This window comes from Ranitomeya variabilis, chromosome 3, assembly GCF_051348905.1.
Source record: "Ranitomeya variabilis isolate aRanVar5 chromosome 3, aRanVar5.hap1, whole genome shotgun sequence".
Lineage (NCBI taxonomy): Eukaryota > Metazoa > Chordata > Amphibia > Anura > Dendrobatidae > Ranitomeya > Ranitomeya variabilis.
The window spans coordinates 87,914,495-87,939,370 of record NC_135234.1 but is presented as its reverse complement, the minus strand read 5'-3'; the positions used below and the strand labels follow the sequence as shown (position 1 = coordinate 87,939,370).

Here is a 24,876-nt window from a genome sequence, read left to right as displayed (position 1 = left end):
TTGTTCTACAATTTGTCCTGAGTACGCCGACACCCCATATGTGGGGGTAAACCACTGTTTGGGCGCATGGCTGAGCTCGGAAGCAAAGGAGCGCCATTTGACTTTTCAATGCAAAATTGACTGGAATTGAGATCAGACGCCATGTCGCGTTTGGAGAGCCCCTGATGTGCCTAAACAGTAGAAACCCCCCAAAAGTGACCCCATTTTGGAAACTAGACCCCCCATGGAACTTATCTAGATGTGTAGTGAGAACTTTGAATGCCCAAGTGCATCACAGAAGTTTATAATGCAGAGTCGTGAAAATAAAAAATATTTTTTTTTTAACAAAAAAGATTTTTTAGCCCCCAAGTTTTTATTTTCACAAGGGTAACAAGAGAAATTGGACCCCAAAAGTTGTTGTCCAATTTGTCCTGAGTATGCTGGTACCCCATATGTGGGGGTAAACCACTGTTTGGGCGCATGGCTGAGCTCGGAAGGGAAGGAGCGCCGTTTTGGAATGCAGACTGATAGAATTGTCTGCTGGCGTTATGTTGCGTTTGCAGACCCCTAATGTACCTAAACAGTAGAAATCCCCAACAAGTGACCCCATTTTGGAAAATAGACCCCCCAAGGAACTTATCTAGATATGTGGTGAGAACTTTGAATGCCCAAGTGCTTCACAGAAGTTTATAATGCAGAGTAGTGAAAATAAAAAATATATTTTTTTCCCACAAAAAAGATTTTTTAGCCCCCAAGTTTTTATTTTCACAAGGGTAACAAGAGAAATTGGACACCAATATTTGTTCTCCAATTTGTCCTGAGTATGCTGGTACCCCATATGTGGGGGTAAACCACTGTTTGGCAGAGCTCGGAAGAGAAGGAGCGCCATTTTGGAATTCAGACTTTGATAGAATTGTCTGTGGGTGTTATGTTGCGTTTGCAGAGCCCCTGATGTACCTAAACAGTAGAAACCCCCCACAAGTGACCAAATTTTGGAAACTAGACCCCCTAAGGAACTTATCTAGATGTGTGGTGAGAACTTTGAATGCTCAAGTGCTTCACAGAAGTTTATAATGCAGAGTAGTAAAAATAAAAAAATATTTTTTTTCCCACAAAAAAGATTTTTAGCCCCCAAGTTTTTATTTTCACAAGGGTAACAGGAGAAATTGGACCCCAAAAGTTGTCCAATTTATCCCGAGTACGCTGATGCCCCATATGTGGGGGTAAACCACTCTTTGGGCGCACGGCAGAGCTCAGAAGGGAGGGAGCACCATTTGACTTTTTTAGAGCAAAATTGTCTGCCGTGTTTGGAGACCCCCTGATGTACCTAAACAGTGGAAACCCCCCAATTCTAACTCCAACCCTAACTCCAACACACCCCTAACCCTAATCTCAACCCGATCCGTAATCCTAATCACAACCCTAACGATAATCACAACCCTAACCCCAAAACAGCCCTAATCTCAACTCTAACCATAACCCTAATCAAAACCCTAAATCCAACACACCCCTATCCCTAATCTCAACCCTAACCTCAAACCTAACCCTAATCCCAATACACCCCTAACCCTAATCCCAACCCTAACCTTAACCCTAATCCTAATCCCAAACGTAACCCTAATCCCAACCGTAACCCTAATACCAACCCTAATCCAAACCCTAACCCTAATCCCAACTCTATCCCTAACTTTAGCCCTAACCCTAACCCTAATTTTAGCCCCAACCCTAGCCCTAACCCTAACTTTAGCCCCAATCCTAACCCTAAATTTAACCCTAACCCTAGCCCTAACTTTAGCCCCAACCCTAACCCTAAGGCTACTTTCACACTTGCGTCGTGTGGCATCCGTCACAATCCGTCGTTTTGGACAAAAAACGGATCCTGCAAATGTGCCCACAGGATGCCTTTTTTGCCCATAGACTTGTATTACCGACGGATGGCCACACGTCGCGTCCATCGTGCACTGGATCCGTTGTGTTTTGGCGGCCCGTCGTCACAATAAAAGTTCAATGTAACCTTTTTTATGTACGTCGCGTCCGCCATTTCCGCGCATGCGTGGCCGTAACTCTGCCCCCTCCTCCCCAAGACATAGACTGGGCAGCGGATGCGTTGAAAAACTGCATCCACTGCCCACGTTGTGCACAATTTTCACAATGTGCGTCGGTACGTCGGGCTGACGCATTGCGACCGCCCCGTACCGACGCAAGTGTGAAAGAAGCCTAAGGCTACTTTCACACTAGCGTCGTACTCGGCCCATCGCAGTGTGTGGCCGACGTACCGACGCTAGCGTTGTAAGCGCCGCACAACGGGTGCAGAGGATGCTGTTTTTTCAACGCATTCGCTGCCCCATTGTGAGGTGCGGGGAGGCGGGGGCGGAGTTCCGGCCGCGCATGCGCGGTCGAAAATGGCGGACACGTCGCACAAAAAAATGTAGCTTTTTTTGTGCCGACGGTCCGCCAAAGCACGACGCATCCGTCGCACGACGGATGCGACGTGTGGCAATCCGTCGCAATGTGTCGCTAATGCAAGTCAATGGAGAAAAAAACGCATCCTGCAAGCACTTTTGCAGGATGCGTTTTTTCTCCAACGACGCATTGCGACGGAAGCCAAAAAACGCTAGTGTGAAAGTAGCCTAACCCTAACCCTATCCCTAACCCTAAATTTAGCCCCAACCCTAGCCCTAACCCTAGCCCTAATCCTAGCCCTAACCCTAACCCTAGCCCTAACCCTAACTTTAGCCCCAACTCACAAGAGGAGACACAGGAGGACCCGGGGACACCGGGTGAGTATGATGGGGTCCCCGAATCCCCCTATTTCTCTGTCCTCTGATGTGCGATCACATCAGAGGACAGAGAATTACAGATCGCTTTTTTTTTTTTTTTTTTGAGGTCGCCGGTAAACAGTTAACTACTGGCGATCGCAAAACAGGGGTCGGTAAAAACCGACCCCGATCATGTTCTTTGGGGTCTCGGCTACCCCCGGCAGCCGAGACCCCAAAGATCTTCCAGGTGCCGGTCGGCGGGCGCTATTTCTCTGTCCTCCGATGTGCGATCACATCGGAGGACAGAGAAATTAAATGGCAAATCGCGGTTTGTTTGTTTTTGTTGCGACCGCCGGTAAACGGTTAATTACCGGCGATCGCAACTCGGGGGTCGGTAAAAACCCCCCGAATCATGTTCTCTGGGGTCTTGGCTACCCTCGGCAACCGAGACCCCAGAGAAAATCCGACTCTGGGGGGCGCTATTCACTTTTTCCACAGCGCCGTTAATTAACGGCGCTGTGGTTTAAGTACCCTTAGCGGCCGCCGTTAAAAGGCGTATCGGCGGTCGTTAAGGGGTTAAAACCTATGTGGTTCAATGTGCTAGTAAACAAGTAAAGCCCATTTTATTCTGGAGGGTTACCTAATGTTTTTGGAATATATGGTATGTCTGTCTGTCTGTATATGCATCTAGATATAGATAGCTACAGATAGATAGATATATAGCTAGATACAGCAATACATAGCAACACACATATTACATACATACACATTTTTATATATATATGTACATGTATATACAAAGATGTAAACATAATATCTGTACAGGCATACTCCATAATGAAAATGACCACGCACCTTTCGTTTCGGCTCCACATGCAACAGCAAGTTGTTGACTATATCCAAAATCATGGCGTACTGTGCGGGGTTGGTGGAGATTTCCAGATGCTGGTGTTTTAAAGTAAAGGTATCGGCAGCAGCTGCAGAGAAGAGTATTTTATGTCAGTCATAATGTAAATGCCATAAAAGCAAATCTACATAGGGAAACCGTCATACAGTACAGGCAAGTATTGCAATGTTTTTTATGGTGGTACTCCAATACAACTACCAATGGTACCTTCAGCAATATAGTGGGGTGTTAAAAGCATCAGCCCCAAATCCTGACCCTAAAAGGCTATATCTTCTTACAGGTCAGGGACTGAATACCGAGCGCGCCTTTAAAGAACAGATCGGGAATTCAAAAGAATAAAATGGCAGCTTTATTCCAGACATAATGCTATACCTTTCCAATAATTGTGTCTAATGTTGCAGTAAATAAAGCGGTGACCTGTGGACAGTGAAGACCTGAGAAAGCAGACATGTTTTTTTTATAATTCTGTACCACCCCATTGAGGATGTACCAGGACTCAGGAGGCAAGTAACTATTTTTCAGATAATGGGATCCCGGTACATTCAGAATAGAACATATAATATAGTGCAGAGCTACAGGACGGTCTTTTTTCTCCACTTTTTTGCTACATCCTAGGTAATGTACAGGTGATCCACAGATTGGGTACTTTGTAAACAGGTTTGTACTTGGATCCTGTGTACACAGGTGACCATTTCCCCTGAGCATTTAGTAGTAGGCAGCGGTATTCTGAGTACAGCAGTATATACCTTCTTGTCCTTTTAGCAAGTCTTCCTTTTCTGGATGCAATGGCGTTGGGGGAGGTTTAATTTGTAAAGCCAGCTCAGGGTCTATATCGTGACTGTAGCTGATGTAGTACATGTGGCAGTTACAGCGGGAGATTATTCGCTGCACTTGTTGGTTTTGTTGAGCCTCTGCGGGCTGACTCCAGTCTGTTAGAAGACAGAAAAAAAATCTATAAATCTTTTCAATGGGAAACAGTAAATTCATTAGTATTCACTATACATGACCGCTTCTTACCTGTGATGGTGCTGACCATGCCTCCGACTGCCTGGCCACTCTCCATGAGCTCCTGCACAGAGTCCAGGTTCCTGTGACGGTGCTCCTCAATGTTCTTAACCTGAGTTGGCAAAGAAGTGATTTATGGTCTTCGCAAAAAAAAGGAGATTTTTGTGTACTCACCGTAAAATCTCTTTCTCTTAGCCTCTAATTGGGGGACACAGGACCATGGGGTGTTATGCTGCTGTCCACTAGGAGGCGACACTATGCATAATCTGAAAAAGATTACCTGTGGCTCCTCCTCTGCAGTATACACCCCTGGACGGCATCAGCCTTCTCCAGTTTTGTGCAAAAAGCAGTAGGAGGAACGTAACATGAATAACATACTTATGCCTGTAAGAAGGCAACTATGTACGAGCTCAAGAAACAATATGAGAACTCAACAGTTACAACAGCCCGGAAGGGGCAACAGGGTGGGAGCTGTGTCCCCCAATTAGAGGCTAAGAGAAAGAGATTTTACGGTGAGTACACAAAAATCTCCTTTACTCTGTCGCCTCATTGGGGGACACAGGACCATGGAACGTCCTAAAGCAGTCCCCGTGTGGGAAGCAATGGACGAATATTGTGCAGACAGGCCCCTATACTTAGGGCACCGCCACCTGCAGGACACATCTACCAAGGCTCGTGTCCACTGAGGACTGGGTATGAACCCTGTAGTGTTTAGTAAACGTGTGTAGGCTAGTCCAAGTGGCCGCCTTACACACTTGTTGTGCTGAAGCCTGGTGCCGAATGGCCCAGGAGGCCCCTACCGCCCGTGTAGAGTGTGCCGTAATACCGGCTGGAAGATGAGAATTCTTAAGGCGGTAGGCCTCTTGTATGGTGGATTTGATCCACCTGGCAAGGGTAGCTTTGGAAGCTGGCAGACCCTTGTGGCCGCCTTCCGGAAGGAGGAAAAGAGAATCAGACCTCCGGAAGGACGCAGTCCTAGACACGTATATACGCAATGCCCTGACAAGGTCAAGCGTATGCAGAGCCTTCTCCACTCTATGAACCGGAACCGGACAAAGGGATGGTAGTGAAATTTCCTCATTGAGGTGGAAGTTGGACACAACCTTCGGAAGGAAGGATGGGACCGTACGAAGAACTACCTTGTCCTGGTGAAAGGCCACGAAGGGCCGTCTGCAGGAGAGTGCTGTCAGTTCAGACACCCTGCGTAGCGAGGTGATTGCCACCAGGAAAACCACCTTCTGGGACAGAAGGCGGAGCGGGACCTCCTTAAGGGGTTCGAAGGGTGGTTCAGGCAATGCTGTCAGGACCAGGTTGAGGTCCCACGTTTCTAGTGGTCGTCTGTAGGGGGAACCAATCGGGAAACCCCCTGAAGAAAAGTTCTTACTTGTGGCTTGGTAGCAATGCGCCTTTGATAAAGCACTGAGAGGGCTGACACCTGGCTCTTAAGTGAGCCCAATGACAGCCTGGCCTCCAGACCCGATTGGAGAAAGCCAAGTACTTTGGGTAGGGAATAAGGGAGTGGGGTCTGGCCACTAGAGTCGCACCAGGTAAAGAAAGCTTTCCAGGTACAGTAATAAATCTTGGCAGAGGCTGGCTTCCGTGCCCTGATCATGGTTCCAATGACGTCCGGCGAGAGCCCTGCCAGGGTTAGAACCCAGGCCTCAAGGGCCACGCCGTCAAATTGAGAGCCCCTGAGTTCTGGTGGCAGAACGGGCCTTGTGATAGAAGATCGTGGCGGTCGGGGAGACGCCAGGGGGCGTCTGCTGTAAGTTGTACGATGTCGGCATACCATGTACGTCTGGGCCAGTCCGGTGCAATTAGGATGGTTGGAACTCCCTCTTGTTTGATCTTCCTCACCACTCTGGATATCAGGGGGAGAGGTGGAAAAATGTACAGAAGCTGGAACTGGGTCCAGTCCTGAACCAGAGCGTCAGCTCCGAGCGACCGCGGATCGTGTGTTCTGGCCATGAAGTTGGAGACATTGGCATTGAAGTGGGATGCCATTAGGTCCACATCTGGGGTCCCCCAGCGATGGCAGATCTGACGAAAAAATTTCGGGATGGAGAGACCACTCTCCCGAATCTATTCCTTGTCGTCTGAGGAAGTCTGCTTCCCAGTTGTCCACACCCGGAATGTGGACCGACGAGAGAACAGAGCCTGTGTCCTCCACCCAGTGGAGGATATGTGACACTTCTCGCATCGCCTTGGTGATTCACATATGCCACAGTGGTGGCATTGTCCGATTGTATTCTGATGTGAGAGGCTGCCAGTAAGTGATGGAAGGCCCTCAATGCCAGGAGGATGGCACGAATTCCCAGGATGTTGATGGGCATGGTCGCTTCCACTGGGGACCACTTGCCCTGTGCCCTGTGGTGTAGGTGCACTGCACCCCAACCCGTCAGGCTCGCATCGGTGGTCAGAACCTTCCACTGACCTGCGAGAAAGGATTTTCCCTTTGCTAGCGAGGTTGGCTTGAGCCACCAGTGCAGGGACCTCCTGGTTGACGACGTTAGCCGGAACTCCCTGTCGAGAGAGAAAGGGATTCCTGTCCCAGGACATGAGAATGGCTAGTTGGAGAGGCCTGAGGTGAAACTGGGCCAAATTGGGACCTCTTCTATTGCTGCCCCCATCCTGCCGAGGACTCATGGCAAACCGGAGAGATTGAGGGGGTTTGCGGAAGAGGATGTGAACTCCTAGGCGGAGAGCCAGTGCCTTGTGCCTGGGAAAGAGCACTAGACCCCTGGAGGTGTTGTATAGCATTCCCAGGAAGGTCAGAGACAGACTCAGGGTTGGTGATGACCTTTGTAGGTTGACTAACCAGCCCATGCGACTCAGTGTATATGGACTTTTCAAAAGCTTTTGATACGGTGCCACACAAAAGGTTGTTACATAAAATGAGAATAATGGGGATAGGGGAAAATATGTGTAAGTGGATTGAGAGCTGGCTCAGGTATAGGAAACAAAGGGTGGTTATTAATGGAGCACGCTCGGACTGGGTCGCGGTTAGCAGTGGAGTACCACAGGGGTCAGTATTGGGCCCTCTTCTTTTTAACATATTTATTAATGACCTTTTAGGGGGCATTCAGAGTAGAATTTCAATATTTGCAGATGACACTAAACTCTGCAGGGTAATCAATACAGGGAAGGACAATTTTATATTACAGGATGATTTATGTAAACTAGAAGCTTGGGCTGATAAATGGCAAATGAGCTTTAATGGGGATAAATGTAAGGTCATGCACTTGGGTAGAAGTAATAAGATGTATAACTATGTGTTTAATTCTAAAACTCTGGGCAAAACCGTCAATAAAAAAGACCTGGGAGTATGGGTGGATGACAAACTCATATTCAGTGGCCAGTGTCAGGCAGCTGCTACAAAGGCAAATTAAATAATGGGATGCATTAAAAGAGGCATAGATGCTCATGAGGAGAACATAATTTTACCTCTATACAAGTCACTAGTTCGACCACACTTAGAATACTGTGCACAGTTCTGGTCTCCGGTGTATAAGAAAGACATAGCTGAACTGGAACGGGTGCAGAGAAGAGCGACCAAGGTTATTAGAGGACTGGGGGGTCTGCAATACCAAGATAGGTTATTACACTTGGGGCTATTTAGTTTGGAAAAATGAAGGCTAAGGGGTGATCTTATGTTAATGTATAAATATATGAGGGGACAGTACAAAGACCTTTCTGATGATCTTTTTAATCATAGACCGGTGACAGGGACAAAGGGGCATCCTCTACGTCTGGAGGAAAGAAGGTTTAAGCATAATAACAGACACGGATTCTTTACTGTAAGAGCAGTGAGACTATGGAACTCTCTGCCGTATGATGTTGTAATGAGTGATTCATTACTTAAATTTAAGAGGGGACTGGATACCTTTCTGGAAAAGTATAATGTTACAGGGTATATACACTAGATTCCTTGATAGGGCGTTGATCCAGGGAACTAGTCTGACTGCCGTATGTTGAGTCGGGAAGGAATTCTTTTTCCCCAAGGTGGAGCTTACTCTTTGCCACATGGGTTTTTTTTTTGCCTTCCTCTGGATCAACATGTTAGGGCATGTTAGGTTAGGCTATGGGTTGAACTAGATGGACTTAAAGTCTTCCTTCAACCTTAATAACTATGTAACAGTGTCGATTGTGATTGAGACGCTGAGTTCGCAGTCCTTGAAGGTAGGAGTCTTGATGAGTAGATCGTCCAGGTATGAAACGACTACTATGCCTCTGGAGTGCAGGACGTCCATGGTTGCTGCCATGACTTGGTAAACACTCTGGGAGCTGTGGCGAGTCCGAACGGAAGAGCCACGAACTGGTAGTGGTCCTGGTCGATTGCGAACCTGAGAAAACTCTGACGAGCAGGTGCAATCGGTATATGCAGGTATGCGTCTTGTATTTCTACGAAGGCGAGATATTCTCCCTTCTCCATGGACGCAATGATGGACCGAAGGGGACTCCAGCGGAAGTGACGAACCCGTACATATTTGTTGAGTTGTTTTAGGTCCAGTATGGGCAGTACGCTGCCTCCTTTCTTGGGGACTACAAATAGATTGGAGTAGAACCCTCGGAAGCGCCCGGCCGTGGGAACCGGTACTATGACTCCTGCTTGAAGAAGCGAGGGAACCGCTTGGTGGAAGGCACGAGCCTTGGCTGGCTGTTTTGGGGGAACAGAGAGGAAGACTCGGTTCGGTGGGTTGGAGGTTTAACACTATCTTGTATCCGGAAGACACTAGTTCCCTGACCCACCTGTCTTCTGTAGTAGGCATCCAGACTTGCTGGAAGAGCAAAGTCGGCCGCCTACGGGTGGGATGTCTTCCGGGGTCCGTGAGTCATGAGGAGGAAAAAATCTGAGGTTTACCTCCTTTGGGCTTTGACTGGCCTGCTTTTAACTGCCAGGTCTTGTCCGACCTTTGCGTCGACCATGAGTTGTCCCCTGTGTGGGGAACGGTTACGATTTTGTGCTGGACGCGAGACGAACCAGCCCGAGGAATTCCGAAAGGATCGGAATCGGTTTTGTTACACTTCTTGTAAGTGCGTATAGGTTTCAGTTGATGGACAGAGGTACTCTTCCCCCCCCCGGTGGCGTTGGATATCATGGTGTCCAACTTTTCACCGAAAGGTCACCCACTGAGATACGGGAGGTGCGTGAGGGACTTCTTTGAGGCTGTGTCCACTTTCCATTCCACAGCCAGAGGATACGCCGAATCGTGATGGCGTTTGATGCTGTCCCCGCTACGCTCTGCTGAACACAGAGCTGCATGAAGCATGTAATCTGCTACAACTGCTATTTGAACCACTTAATTCGACAGCTCAGGAGCAGATGCTTGGAGGCCAGCTCGTAAATTTTTGGCCCAAGCCAGTATGGCCTTGGCAGCCCAAACTGAAGCGAACGCGGGAGCCAAGGAGGCCCCCTGCCGCCTCGAAAATTGAACGAGCCATGCGTTCTAACTGCCGGTCTGCTGCGTCCCTGAGCTATCTGGCAGTGAAAGGAGAGTCAGTGCTGCTAGACTAGAGACTAGGGGGTCCACTTCGGGTGGATCTGTCCATTCCTTGGTGTCCTTCTGTGGGAAAAGGAACCTTGCCTCCAGATATTTGCGATTAGCGAATTTTTTCTCAGGTTGTGAGAGCTGCTCTATAAGGATCGCTTTAAACTCTGGGTGGTTAGAGAAAACCTTAGGCGGCTTCAGAGGTCCTTCAAAGGAAATCCTCTGGTGGAAGATTAGAAATGTCCAGCACCCGATGGAGGGAAGAGATTATGTCCTCGACTAGCGCTGTATTGCTAGGGGGGATTGGGATCATGGACGCCTCCATTTCCCTGTCTGAGTCAGAGTCACAGATGCCTTCCGAATCCTGTGTATAACTGAGGCGTCCCCTACTGGGTGAGCTGGGGAGGAGGCCTTCTCTGGTCGGGGACTGCGGAGCTCTGCATTGTCTGCTCTTGGAAGGGCACGGTCTAGATGACTTGGAACTACGGTGTCTCTCCCTAGAAGGGGATGACCGTGTGCTATGGGATGACGCAGATGGACTTGACCTATGGGTCCGCTTGCGTCCTAACCTAGACGTGGATGTGCTAGGTCGTTCTGTTCCTGAGTCAAGCTCTCCCTTTGCTGGGTAGCGGTCATAGCTGAGGCATGACTCTGCAGAGCCTGAAGCAATGTGGAGGTTTGGTTATCTATAGACTGCGTCATAGATTGCGACCTCTGAGTGACCCATTCCGGCGTGGCATTAGACACCGAGGCATTGGCAGGGGCTTCTTGGGGCTCTGACGCAGTAGTCTGGATGCAGTCCTGGCAGCGCGTTACGTGCTGCCACTGGGGAGAGCGGTCCAGCAGGCTGTACAGAATGCATAATAGCAGTCCTGCCTGGTTCTCTTGGACCTTGAGCCCGGCATAGTGCACAGAGTGCAGAAGGGCTGCTATGCAAAGGACCTTACAGGGGTAGAGAAACCTATAGGGGAGCCTTATAGGTAATATGGATTCACAGCCGAGTAAAACAACCCAGCTGTGATCTTACCCCACCAGTATGCCCCTAGGTCCAGCGCCGAAGATCCACAGTCTTGTGCCCCCCGGAGACTGGCTGCCTGGTCCTGCTGACCGGGAGGTGCAGAGTTAATCGTTGCTGCAGTAGAAATGGCCGCCGAGGAGAAGAGGGAGGGGGAGAAGGGGGCGGAGAGCTGAGAAAAAGGCGGCAAAGCTGTGTAAAAACGCGCCCTGTCTGTCTCGATCCGCCCCCTCTATGACACTGTAGAGTGTCATATTTGTCATCCGGGGGCGGGCCGGGGGGTGGAGAGGAGGCGGTGGCTTTAGCTAGGCCGATGCCAGGGCCTAAATTAGATGCCTGATGCCCAGAAGGGCTCCAGGCCGGCGTGAAAGTCCGGGAGGGGGTCGGATCTGAACCGGACCACTCCGGATTTAAAGGCAGGATAGCGGTGGGGCTGTAATCGGAAGGGGGGCCCGGTGAGGGGTCCCCCTGAGGCAGTATAGAGCTGGTGCTGCCGCAGAGACAGGGGCGCAGGGAGCCCTGTGTCTGTCTGTGCCATGCCTGCCTGCACTCCCCCCGGCCCCAACAGGAGTCCGCAGCTGGGCTGGGGTCCCTGGATGCAGGCGCAGTGTGCTAGCCCATTGCTGGGAGCTGCAGAGTGCTGCCTGTACAGGCCCTACCTGAGGTGTCTCAACCTAATATCCCCAGAGGGGGATTAGGGAGGGTGCTGTTGTCACCTTCAGGGGCCTTTATCCTCGCCTCGACCTCAACCCAGAAATCAAAAGGAATTGGGGAAGGAGGGGGGGTCTCGACTTCGAACCAGCACCCGAGGGACTGGGGAAGGAGCAACATGGGGAATAGCCATCTCTACTTCAACCGGGCACCCCGAGGAAGGAGCCATGCCGGGAGTCTCACAGGAGACCCTCTTTTCTTCATCTGTAATTCGTCGGAAAAAAACGGAGTAAAAGAAAAAAATCTTAGGTGTGCCTCCTATGCGACACTAAGCAAAAACTGGAGAAGGCTGATGCCATCCAGGGGTGTATACTGCAGAGGAGGAGCCACAGTTAATCTTTTTCAGATTATGCATAGTGTCGCCTCCTAGTGGACAGCAGCATAACACCCATGGTCCTGTGTCCCCCAATGAGGCGACAAGAGTAAAGAAGCATGGAAGACAACAGACCATAATAGACAAGTAATATTGTAAAGCAATGATAAAGAATAGCGAAGGACTGACCTCCAGCCAACATTGCCCATCCTCGCCATCACTTGGACTGCTCTCAGTAGTGGCAAAGTACTGCATACTGTCCAGTTGGCACGTCCATGAAGTCTTCTGCTTTAGAGTGTCTCCATACCAAGAAGGATGATGTTGACACTGCAAGAGCTGGGCTTTTGCTGCAGACACAATCACGCAACCTTCTGTTTCTGCTCCTCGAAGCACCATCTGTAGAAAAAAACAAGATGTACGTACATGGGACCACAGAACCAATGAGGACTGTAAAAATAAGCAGAACACTGAAATGGGGCCCATTACAAGTATTATCATATACCTGGAGTTCAATACAAATTAGTTAAACATAAGTGGATCCAGAGTGTTAGATTTGGGTGGAAACTGGAATTGGTCAAGATGGTAGAGATGTCACTTACAGCTTCTGGACTCCAAGATAAGATCTTACCAAGTTCTCCTCACCCATGATTGCCCAGTTATCCTGGGGGTAGCCTTTGGGACCCCTCAGGCACCACGGCCTGGATGTGACTAATACCAATTCTGACATGAAGGTCTTTTCTTTGCAGCATGGCAGACAACTATCTCCTGTGTATGGCCAGCTTTAGCTTCTGTAGCTAAAGGGATGTCATTTAAGAAACGTGAAGACCCAACGTGCTCAGGCTAGGGCCTTTACAATGAATCATGCAAAACACCTGCTCGTTTCTTTGATGCCTCTAACGTTATTACTCTTTGACAATCTCTGTCTTAATACATGGCTACAGCCATTTCATAGTATTTTCTTCAGTTTCCTAATTAAAGGGGTTGTCCAGAATTAAATATTAATTAATTAAATATAACATGGCTGCTTTCTACCATAAACAGTCTCCCCTCTGTCCACAAGTTGTGTGCAGCAGTAAACCATAACAATAACGCATGCTCCCACCCCCGAACAGGTGCATGACATTGGTTTGCCACGTGAGCACTGCAGCTAATCAGCGGTCGCTGATGGGCTTCATCGTTGACACCTTTGGACAAACTAAAGGAAATGTGAAAACTGCAGCCCGTTCATGGCCGCAGGGCTCAAGCGCAATTCTCATGTGAGCTGGAACTCGTGCGGGAGGAGAGTATCGGTTATTTTTCGGTTACACTGGGGAATACTCAGCGGTTGTCAGTAGTGGACACCCCTTTCATAGAGCTGAGCTATAATACCAGATACAAGCTGTGGATGAATGTGGCGCTGTTTTGGCAAGAGAGCAGCCATGTTTTTTCGAGTCCTGTAAAACACCCCACCATCCTCCGAACGCTTTTCACGTGCAATTTTCTCAACAAGCGATCAGAAGATCCCGTGATTCCACCAGAATTCCTACCTGGCAGTTCACCAGCTCTATGAGCCAGTTGTGGTTGTAGATATCTTGGTCTTGGCAGGCGGCTTTTCCGCACAACTGCTCGCTCACCCCAGACTCCTCTTCTGTGAACACCACAAACTTATCAGTCTCTTCAATCAGCTTCTGCAGCATGTCTGCTCCTAGAGAACCATGGGGAAAAAGAGGGATTTTTGGTTCTTACCGTAAAATCTCTTTTTTAGGAGCCTTCATTGGGGGACACAGGTAACCATGGGGTGTATGCTGCTGTCACTAGGAGGCTGACACTATGCAAATAAAGAAGAAGTAACTCCTCCCCGGCAGTATACACCCTCCGACAGGCACCAGGCAACTCAGTTGGTGCAAAAGCAGTAGAAGGAACAGGTAATATAAAACTCAACCTATGTACCAACCCACAACAACGGCCCGTTGGCCAACACGGTACAACTTCAAGGGAGGGTGCTGTGTCCCTCAATGAAGGCTCCAAGAAAGATTTTACGGTAAGAACCAAAAATCCCTCTTTCTTTCTCGCCTCATTGGGGGACACAGGTAACCATGGGACGTCCAAAAGCAGTCCCTAGGGCGGGTATTCTGCAGAAAAAGAGGCGTTAGGTCGGCCGGTGAGAAACCGCTGCCTGCAGTATCCTCCTACCCAGGCTCGCGTCCGCGGAAGCCTGAGTATGCACCGTGTAGAATTTGACAAAGGTGTGAATGGATGACCACGTAGCGGCCTTGCAAACCCGCGAAGCAGAAGCTTGGTGACGAACTGCCCAGGAAGCGCTCACAGCCCGGGTAGAGTGAGCTTTCACCCCTGAAGGGGGCGGTTTGTCTTGGACACAGTATGCCTCCAGAACCGCCGAAAGGATCCAACGAGCAATTGTGGACTTGGAGGCGGGGAGTCCCTTTCGACGCCCATCCGAGACGACGAACAGAGGATCGGCCTGACGAAAAGAGGCAGTTCTGGCGAGGTAAATCCAGATAGCCCTGACCACATCCAACTTGTGAAGAGATTTCTCCAGGGGATGAACCGGGGAAGGGCAAAAAGAAGGGATGACAATGTCCTCATTGATATGAAAAGATGAGACTACCTTCGGTAAGGAAGGAAGGAACTGGACGAAGAACCACTTTGTCCTGATGCAGGACTAGAAAGGGAGAACGACAGGATAATGCCGCCAGCTCCGACACCCTTCTAATGGAGGTGATGGAGACCAAAAAGGCTACCTTCCAGGATAGAAGTGAAAAGGAAACGTCCAGAATCGGTTCAAAGGGCGCCAGCTGGAGGGCGTCTAAGACGAGGTTGAGATCCCAAGGCTCGACAGGAGAACGATAAGGGGGAGCTATATGAGCGACCCCCTGGATGAAGGTCCTCACTGGAGGCAGGGAAGCCAGGTCTCTTTGAAAAAGAATGGATAGAGCGGAGATCTGACCCTTCAAGGTGCTAAGAGAAAGACCCGAATCTAGACCCGTTTGAAGGAAGCTGAGAATGGAAGGAAGGGAAAAAGTCCTAGGAAACAGATTGTTGTCCTGACACCACCGGAAAAAGGCCTTCCAACATCTGTGGTAAATACGTGAAGAAGCCGGTTTTCTCGCTCTTATCATAGTCTGGATGACGCTATGAGAAAAACCCGCGTTCTTCAGGACCGCGGCCTCAACGGCCATACCGTTAAATTCAGAGACCGAGAATTCGGGTGGAAGAGGGGCCCCTGCGAAAGAAGGTCCGGAAGATCCGGAAGCCTCCACGGAACGTCCGATAGCATGTTCACCAGCTCCGCATACCAGGCCCTGCGAGGCCAATCTGGAGCTACCAAGAGTACGGGGACCCCTTCCATCTTGATCTTTTTTACGACCCTTGGGATCAAGGGGAGGGATGGAAACAGATAAGGCATCTGGAACTGGGCCCACGAGAGCGTCGCATCCGACGGCCATCGGATCCCGAGATCTGGAGACGTACTGGGGAACCTTGTGGTTTGCCCGGGAGGCCATCAAGTCGACGTCTGGAACGCCCCACCGCTGGCAAATCTGCCTGAAGATTGCGGGAAGAAGAGAACACTCGCCCGCCACGATGCCCTGGCGACTTAGAAAGTCGGCTTCCCAATTGTCCACCCCTGGAATGTGGACGGCTGACAGAGAGGGAACGTGACCCTCCGCCCAACAAAGAATTTTTGCCACTTCCGTCATGACGTGACTGCTGCGAGTCCCTCCCTGGTGGTTTATGTATGCCACGGCTGTGGCGCTGTCCGACTGAATGCGGACCGGCTTTCCCGAGAGGAGGGACTCCCAGCGGATGAGGGCTAGGAAGATGGCTCGGATTTCCAAGAGGTTGATAGGTAGGCACGCCTCCTGAGCAGTCCAGCGGCCCTGGGCTGTGAGGTGGAGAAAGACTGCTCCCCAACCCTGGAGACTGGCGTCGGTGGTGATCACCTGCCAGCGGGGAGGGAGAAATGACCTCCCGCGCAGAATGGAAGAGGACAGCGTCCACCAAGAGAGAGACTGCTTCACCTTGGAGGAGAGGCGAAACGGACGGTCCAGGGAAAGCGGGTTCCTGTCCCAGGCAGACAGAAGGGCCAGCTGGAGGGGACGAGAGTGGAACTGAGCATAGAAGCGACCATTTTCCCCAGAACCCTCATGGCGAGGCGGAAGGACAGAGGGTTCGGGCCCTTTAGCGCTCTGACACCCCGACGAAGAGAAAGGAACTTCTCCTTGGGGAGGAAGACCTGAGCCCGAAAGGTGTTGAATTCCATGCCTAGGAACTCCAGACGCTGGACTGGAATCAAGGAAGACTTCTGGTAGTTGATTATCCAGCCGAGGCGAACCAAGGTGTCCAGAGTAAGCTGGAGGCTCTGGCTGCAATCCCGACAGGATGAGCCTTTGATCAAGAGGTCGTCGAGGTATGGGATTACCAAAATCCCTTTTGAGCGCAGAATGGGCATGACAGCTGCCATGACCTTCGTTAAGACCCTGGGAGCAGACGCCAGCCCGAAAGGGAGGGCCGTGAACTGGTAATGGTGCTCTTGGATCGCGAACCGGAGGAATCTCTGATGCTGTACGCAAATCGGAACGTGAAGATACGCATCCCGAATGTCCATGGAGCACAGAAACTCTCCCGGTTCCATGGACGCGATCACCGAGCGCAGAGATTCCATTCTGAAGTGCCGAATCCGTAGATGGCGGTTCAATCGCTTGAGATCCAAAATCGGACGGAGAGAGCAGTCCTTTTTTGGAACCACGAACAGGTTTGAGTAAAAACCCGAAAACTGCTCGCGATAAGGAACCGGCACTACGACTCCTGAAGCGAGGAGGGAATCTACTGCCTGGAGAAGTCCTGTGAGATGAGAGGGCTGTTTGGGAGGACGAGAGAGGAGGAAACAACTTCCTGGGGGCGAAGAAAATTCTATTTTGTAGCCTGACGTGACGATCTCCCTGACCCAGGCGTCGTCGACTACTGATAGCCAAACCTCTGAGAACAGAAGAAGGCGGCCTCCCACCCTGGAAGGATTTCCAGGTGGGGGCGACCCGTCATTTATTAGAAAACCTGTGGCCCCGAGATCCAGATGGTTTTGCGGGGTGGCTCTTAGCTCTCCAGCGCGGTGGAGGCCTGAAAGAAGGTTTTCTTCGGTCCCCTTGCGAGGAGGAACGGTCCTGGTTGGGGTTTCCTGAGGAGGTAAAGGACCGAAAGGGGCGAAAGGACTGGGGGCCCCTCCTGTTGAAGGGACGTTTCGGCTTGGACTGGGGTAAGGAGGTACTCATACCACCCGTAGAGTCCGAGATCATTTGATCTAGCTGCGTGCCGAAGAGTCTTGAACCCTGGAAGGGCAGACCAGTGAGCGATTTCTTAGAGACGGGGTCAACGTTCCACGCCTTTAGCCAGAGAATCCGGCGAATGGCCACAATGTTGCTGTTAGCCCTGGTGGAGCAGGCCGCTGCATCAAGGGAGGCATTCATGAGGTATTTTCCTGCAAGAGAAATCTGATCCGCCAAATCAGACAGTTCCTCAGCAGGAGCAGAGGCCAAGATGCCCCTGCGCAGGGTCTTGGCCCAGGCTGATACAGCCTTGGCTACCCATGACGAGGAGAAACTAGGGCAAAGGGAGGCTCCGGAAGCCTCAAATGCCTATTTTGCTAGCGCCTCGATCTGTCTGTCCGTGGGATCCTTAAGGGAAGCCGCGTCCAGGATAGACAGAACTGTCTGTGAGGATAGCCTGGACACGGGGGGGGTCGACCTTAGGAGACTCGGACCATTTGGAGACCAGGTCGGAGTGAAAAGGGTATAACACGTCTAGCCGTTTCCTGCCAGGGAAACGCTTACCAGGGTTTTCCCAGTGAGTGGAGGTAGTGTTGTCAAACTCCTTGTGATTAGGAAAAACCCTAGAGGGACGTTTAATCCGTTTAAACGCAACGGAGACGTCCTGAGAGCTTGCCTCATCCTCCTTAAGATCAAACGTCTGAATGATAGCTGAAATAAGGCTATCGACCATATCCTGTGTTCCGGAAGTCTGATCTGCATCCGAGTCAGATTCCGACTGAGAGGTTACGTCAGACCCGAGGTCCGCCTGTGAGGAAGGGGAACGGGCAGATAGGGGAATCCCGATATGGTCCGGGGAACTGGAGGAGGACCTAGATAAGGTCCTTTTTCTGTCTCTTTTGTCCGGTCTGCCTCTGTGAGGGTCTTGGACAGGTGAGAGCGAATCGCCGTGTGAGGCGTTCGCGGCACTGGTGGCATTAGAGAGAAGCGGGATACGTTCAAGTGCCTGGACCAGGGACTGAGACACCTTAGTCAGGTCAGACACTGATTGAGACATTGCAACAGCCCACTCCGGGGGAGGGGGGTGCACTCATCCCGGGACCTAGGAGCTTCCAGGGGAGCTGACATGGTGGGAGGAACGCAGGACGGGCAGAAAGGGGAAGGCTGACCTGAGGCCCACTTTTTCTTGCAGAGAGCACAGGCGTAATAGATGGCCGTAGTGGCAAAGGCCAGAGTGGGGTCGGACATAGGTGGATATTACCTTGTCCAGGAGAGGAGAAATACTGCCGGGAGTAGTAGAGCCCCAGAGAGCAGTAGCGCTGAGACTGCTGAAGGACAGCGACAGCGGTAGCCGCAGGAGTCTGTGCCTGCGTTCCCCCGAGAATTCTGTGTCCCACGCGGTGAGCAGATGCTGACAGGAAGCAGGAAGACGCAGAAAGAGCGTGGAGACAGCGCGACGCTGTGGGCGTGCACAAGCGCTGAAGGGGGAAAACGTAAGAAACGCCCCCAAGCGCTGAACTCCCGGGTGCAATAATGCCGGCCGCCACAAGGGGGCGCGTAAGCGCCGAATGAAGGAGAAAGAAGCCGGGAGAGAGAAAAAAAAAATGGCCCGCAGGTTTCAATAAAAAGGAGGGAAATGCCAGCGTGTCCCGCGGTGATTGCGCATCCAGGTCCCCGATACTGCAGCCCCCTTCCTTATCAACAGGAGGCTCTTGAAAAGGGTATAACACATCTAGCCTGGTAAGATCTGTGAGATCGCTTGCCGGACAGGGGAGGAAGGGGGGGGGGGAGGGGGAGGTACTGTTGCTTGAAGGCTCCCTACCTGCAGTTGAGGAACACATCAGGATCCCTTGTAGACTAGAGGGTCCTGGAAGAAGTCCTCCTTCCCGCGCCGCGAGTTCCGGGGCAGAAGACGGCGTCGACCCCTAACCAGGGGGAGACGGTCACTGGAAGTGACCGCCATCTTCCTCTCAGCCCACTCCGAGGGGAGGGATGAGGGGGGGAAACAGGCAGGACTGGCCACTGAGAAGAAGGTCACCCTGAACACCCGAAAGGGTGACAGAGGACAAAGTCCTGCCCAGGGGGTCCGAGAGGGTGCGATGTGGGTGATACCACACTGCTCTCTCGGTCGCTCAAAGTGGGGAAAAAAGGGTGAGAAGAACTGCACCCTGTTACCCTGAAGAAAGAGTCTGAAAAAGAAAGGGGAAAAGGTTAATACACACAACAAATCCCTGTAAAAGAAATGCGGATCTGGTGTTAGATCCAGGTCCGTCTCCTACAGACACTAAGCAAAAACTGAGTTGACTGGTGCCTGTCGGAGGGTGTATACTGCCGGGGAGGAGCTACTTCTTCTTTATTTGCATAGTGTCAGCCTCCTAGTGACAGCAGCATACACCCATGGTTACCTGTGTCCCCCAATGAAGCGAGAAAAAAAAAGCAATCAGCGGGTAACGCAAGAAAGAAGATGCCAGCAAACATCCCGTTACATTAAAGCAGAAGCAAGCAGGCAACATTTCGCACCTCCTGATGGTGATCGCTCAGCCCGTCCAGTAACCACAGGTGGGGCCACTATTTTAGGTGGAGGAAAGCTGCGCACGGAGCCACGTTTTATCTTCTTGGCCTGCAGCTGAGTGTCAATTTTCAGTCCTTTTAAGGCCTCGGTGGAAAGATTCCGCTTCAATATGGCGGCTTTCTTGTAACCGTCATACAGCCCAAACGCGATGTCTCGGTTTAAAGTCGTCCATGACGCCCGAAGATCGACCAGATGGAGACGGTGGGTGTAGGTCGGGTTCTCCTCACCGGTGGCAGACAATTCCTGGCAGAGAGTAAAACAAATCTTAGATAAACAGCCATCAAATAAAAATGCAATTTTTAAATCAATGACGTTTTATTTAATTGATTATCAAATGAACATCCAACACTGGAAAGCAGAGAGCCCATATATCACAGATGGCAGACAAGATACAGAAATACAAACCTGCCATTGTATCATTTTTAACAACATTTTAACTAAAGTTTTGGGAACAATCGAACAATTTTATTATTTATTTTTTTTACCTTCCTTGCACTCGTAACATAAAAAAATAGAATATATGCAGAGTATCCAAAAACAGCACTGTCCTCTGTCTAGTTCAACGTTTCCCAACCTTGCTCCCAAGTAGCTACAAGTGAGAAGCTAAATCCACAATTCAAAACCTCATGGCGGGGGATGTGGCAGGGACAGAGGGAATCACACTTGAGATTGCCTTAAGTATGTTTATTGTTAAAGGGTTATTCCACAAGGTAGGAGATAAATTGAGGATTGCTGGGGGTCCGAAATCATGGACCTCAGAAATGCCATGATCGTTGGCCTCGCGAGAGTGTGGCTGGAGACTTCGGAAACAGACAAATAATCCCTGCACGTGTTGCAGCTGTCGAACAGCCACGAGGCATGCAGCCGCGGGGACTCGAACATTTTTTCAAGTACAACGAACACACTCGGTAACCACCAGAGCATGCTTAGATAACACCTTATCTGAGCACATTCGCTCATCACTAGATGCTATAACTACAATAATCTTCCCATGGCAAATAGAAGTACTATTCATAACGGATACACTTTGCCATTATGTCTTCTGTACTTACCTGCCTTTCATAACTCAGTGAGGACAGGCTGAGCAGATGGGTTTTCTGCACAAGATTGTCAATCTGGTGGTCGGCATTTTCATCACAAGCAGAGGCCATTAGATGCACAGTTACTAGATTTAATTTGCTGGTCATCTGTGGCACGCTCCATTCTGAGATTAGGCGACGCATTACTGTGCCAGCTGTTAGACAGGAGATAAATAAAAGCCGGGTTAGAAAGACACTACTGAATGCTACATTCTACTCTTTTACTAAAACATGAGGAGATCTTGCAATTTCTGTTTTACTTTTTAAAATACCAAGCCATAACTTTTTTAGTTTTTTCCATTGATTATTTGAGGTTTGCTTTTTTTTAAAAAAAAAAAAAATATATATATATATATATATATATATATATATATATATATATATATATATATATATATATATATATATATATATATATATATATATATATATATATATATATATACACACACACTACACTAGACTAAAATTCAGACCCCCATATCCTGTGGAGCACATAGACATTTAGGGAAAATGGAACGATCCTGTTTATATTAAAGCCTTCTCAGCTTATAATCTGGACATGCTCTGATCTGGAATAAGGTCTTGTGAAGGTAGGGGAGGTAGATGAGCTCTCACATCACCGATTGAGGATGGTGGATCTTGTGTCAACTACTTTAGATAGATGTGCAACTTTTATGGAAATTTTGTCTGTGATGATAATGAGGCTGCTGAAAAGTCTTCTGTACAAAAAAAAAAAGGGAGTACTAGTCTAAGATTAGCCTAGTGGCCAGTGTCTGATGACACACTCCTATTAAAAGGAGAATTCAGAACTATGTATTTTTTTTTTACTATCGGCCTAAGAAATAACAGGCAGGTAGTTACTATCTCACAATATCTGCCGGCATAGCGGAGTAACAGATCGTTCCTGTCGGCGATATAAATACTTCTGCTGATATCACGTCGACAGAGCAGCAACTTCTCTTCCACTCTACTCTGTGAAGTGGGTGTGCCTGCCGACGTCATGCTGAGTGACAGCTGGCACCCTGCTGCATAGCTGCAGAGAGCAAGTTGTCAATCAGCATGACGTGGGCAGTCGCAACCCGTTGACAGAACAGCCCGGGAGAGGAAGAGCTGCTTTGTTGACGTGGTGCAGCAGAAACGCCAACAGTGACTGATCTGAGCCGGTTAGAATAGGCAGGTAGTTGCCTTTGTTAGTGTTAATCCTTAAAGGGATAATGCTTTATAATTATGAGTGATGTGAAACGTTCAGGATCCTGTCTGTGACTTGCCTTGAGGGATCAGCCTCTGCACTCCGCGGGTAAAGATTTCTCCTTGACTGCACTCAACCTGAATTCCTCGCTGCTGTGCAAAGGATGCCCAGTAGTGGATCTGCAAACAGCACAGGTGGTCACATGTACGTTACGCAGTTATTCTTTTTTTTACATTTGTAGATGAGGCGCCATTGGGTCCAGATTACTCACCTGCAGCTGTGGAAATAAGGCCGTGTATGAAAGCTGCTTATAGTGCTGTCCCAGCTTCTTCTTCCCTGGCTTTAAGTTATTAAATAGCTTCCCACGGCAGATCGGGCGACTGACACTGCTCCATGTCGCCCAGAAATTCTGCATCCATCGTAAGGTACTGCTATAAACCAAAATGCGAGGCTGGTAGACTTCTGTAAGAACATAAGGTTTAGAATTTAAAGAAGTTCTTGGAATGACGGATTCAGAAAAAAAGCTGCTTTTGAGCTTTCTTATTCTGTCCCAACCCTACTCTGTACTGATGAAGAGCAAAAAGTCAGAAACATTACTGTCCTCAGAAGGAGAATCTGGTTTGGCCGATATCCGTACTCATGATTCAAGGGTTGGACCTTCACTTGTCTTACACAGGATATTGTCTCTACAGCTGGCAATAGACAGAGATAATTTGTATATTATGGAAATTGTTAAGGACATTTAACCCCTTCCAGGTTTGTGAAATAGCTAAGTAGTTCTCAATATCGTCTAGTCATGAATGCGTTGTGACGGTTTCTTGCTCACCATTGGCTGTTTTGTTTTCCTGCACCTATATACAGTATATTTTAAGGGGAACCTGCCCCCAGTGCCTCCCCTATGGGGAAAAGTCTCCTTTGCCACTGATAAGAAAAAAAGTGTGCCAAAGTGACTTGACAGCTGTCCTCTTATTCACCAATAGTGTGAGAGCTCATATGACATATGCCACATACTCCGGGAGCATAGAAAAACCTCCGGGTATTCCCTCTACCCACATGGTGGTCTTTCCTGTACCCCCCTGATCAGTAGAGGAAGCAGCTGGAGGAAACCCGCCCCACGGACACGTCTTCCTGTAATGGATTCTTTTCCAAACCATTCTTTAGAGTAAAATATAGTATTTTGTAATAAGCGAGCCCATCACTATTTCATGCTGCCCATGGTCAGAGCCGCATAGTTCTACTGCCGAAATAAGAGGTTATCAGTTGGTATTTGCCGATGCAGCTGTTTAAGATTTTGCAGCATTTTTACATTAGCGTCAATGGCTGGATGAGTGCAGCAGCCTCTTCAACAGCTGGTTAGATGCAGTGATGATAGTCGGACCCCTGCCGATCTAGTATTGATGACTTCTCCTAGGGAAATTGCTCCTAGCTACCCTAGACAATTATGCAGTTTGTACTTTGGGTTTTTTTTTTTACGGAAAAGATCAGATGGAAAGAAGCATCGGAGGAGTTAAGAACACACATTTGTTGCAATACTTACATAACTTTTAAAGGGATTGTCTGGTTTAAAAAAAAGAAAAAAAAGGTTATCATCTATCCTAAGGATAGGTGTTAACTTGGTGATTGGCGTATGTCCCATTGCTGGGACAGGTGTATTGAAGGCACCAGTAACCATAAATAAGCAAAAAATGCAAAGACACTTGGAAGAATGAAAAGTGGCAAAATACCTTGTATTGAATAATCTAGGTGCTGGGACATGCATCAGACAGAATGGGAACTTTAATCGCTGTTACAAAATGGTGTGGCAGCACCAGTCCATTCATTCTCTATAGGGCTGAGGGATAAAGCTGTGCAGAGCCCTAGGGAATAAATGAAGTGGCAGGTTGCACGTATACACGGATGTTCCATATTCCACTGATCAATGGCGGTCCCAGCGGTCGGACCCTGACTGATTGGCAAGTTATCACCTATGCTATTGATCGGTGACAATTTGGGATTCACCGGACAAGCTCTTTATCTAAGGTGTAACTCTTGTTCTCATGACATGCGTCAGCAAAGATCTGAGCAAGAAGATCTTCAATGATCAGTAGAAGTGGTGCCTATAATCTGCTAAACCTCACCTATTCATCCTCCCTTACCTTCACATTAGTGAGGTCAAGACAGATAAATTCTAAGGAAACACTCGGCAGGGTCAGAAATAATAGGAAACATTACGCTTTAATGTCAGAAGAGACTATTCAGAAAACCGATACCCAGAAGCAGACCGATTACCTACCAATATGGGACTGGGTTAAATCCATTTTGATCGAGAGTATGAGGTTCTCGGAGCGGAAGGCACGATACGAGTCATGAGGCTGAATGGCCGAGAACTCAGTAATGACGTCAGGGGAGCGAAGTGCTACACTATGGTGATCGTCTGGGTTTCCGTGGCATAACCACTGCATATCGAAAGTCATACAGAGGTCGGGCAAGTGCAGGAAGCAGCAATCATCATACCTGCAGATTATAAAACAGATTTTATGTTCACATGGAGAGTGGTGAATGGAAGCAGCACCGAGTGTAAATGGACCACTTATTCACCAATCTCAACTGTGAAT

General features: G+C 49.2%; 1 protein-coding gene across 2 annotated transcripts in view; it reads right to left on the bottom strand.

Annotated features, from left to right (window-relative positions):
- Positions 1–24,876, bottom strand: part of BLTP2 (bridge-like lipid transfer protein family member 2) — an 89,104-nt gene that overhangs the window by 14,612 nt on the left and 49,616 nt on the right. For both annotated transcript variants that reach the window (XM_077294354.1, XM_077294355.1), the window contains exons 20-29: positions 24,555–24,775; positions 22,554–22,744; positions 22,362–22,461; positions 21,064–21,245; positions 19,960–20,254; positions 13,705–13,862; positions 12,368–12,574; positions 4,663–4,762; positions 4,392–4,574; positions 3,594–3,715 (exon numbers count right to left, since the gene is read on the bottom strand). In XM_077294354.1, the coding sequence (XP_077150469.1) occupies positions 3,594–3,715; positions 4,392–4,574; positions 4,663–4,762; positions 12,368–12,574; positions 13,705–13,862; positions 19,960–20,254; positions 21,064–21,245; positions 22,362–22,461; positions 22,554–22,744; positions 24,555–24,775 (1,759 nt within the window). The remainder of the gene's footprint in view (positions 1–3,593; positions 3,716–4,391; positions 4,575–4,662; positions 4,763–12,367; positions 12,575–13,704; positions 13,863–19,959; positions 20,255–21,063; positions 21,246–22,361; positions 22,462–22,553; positions 22,745–24,554; positions 24,776–24,876) is intronic.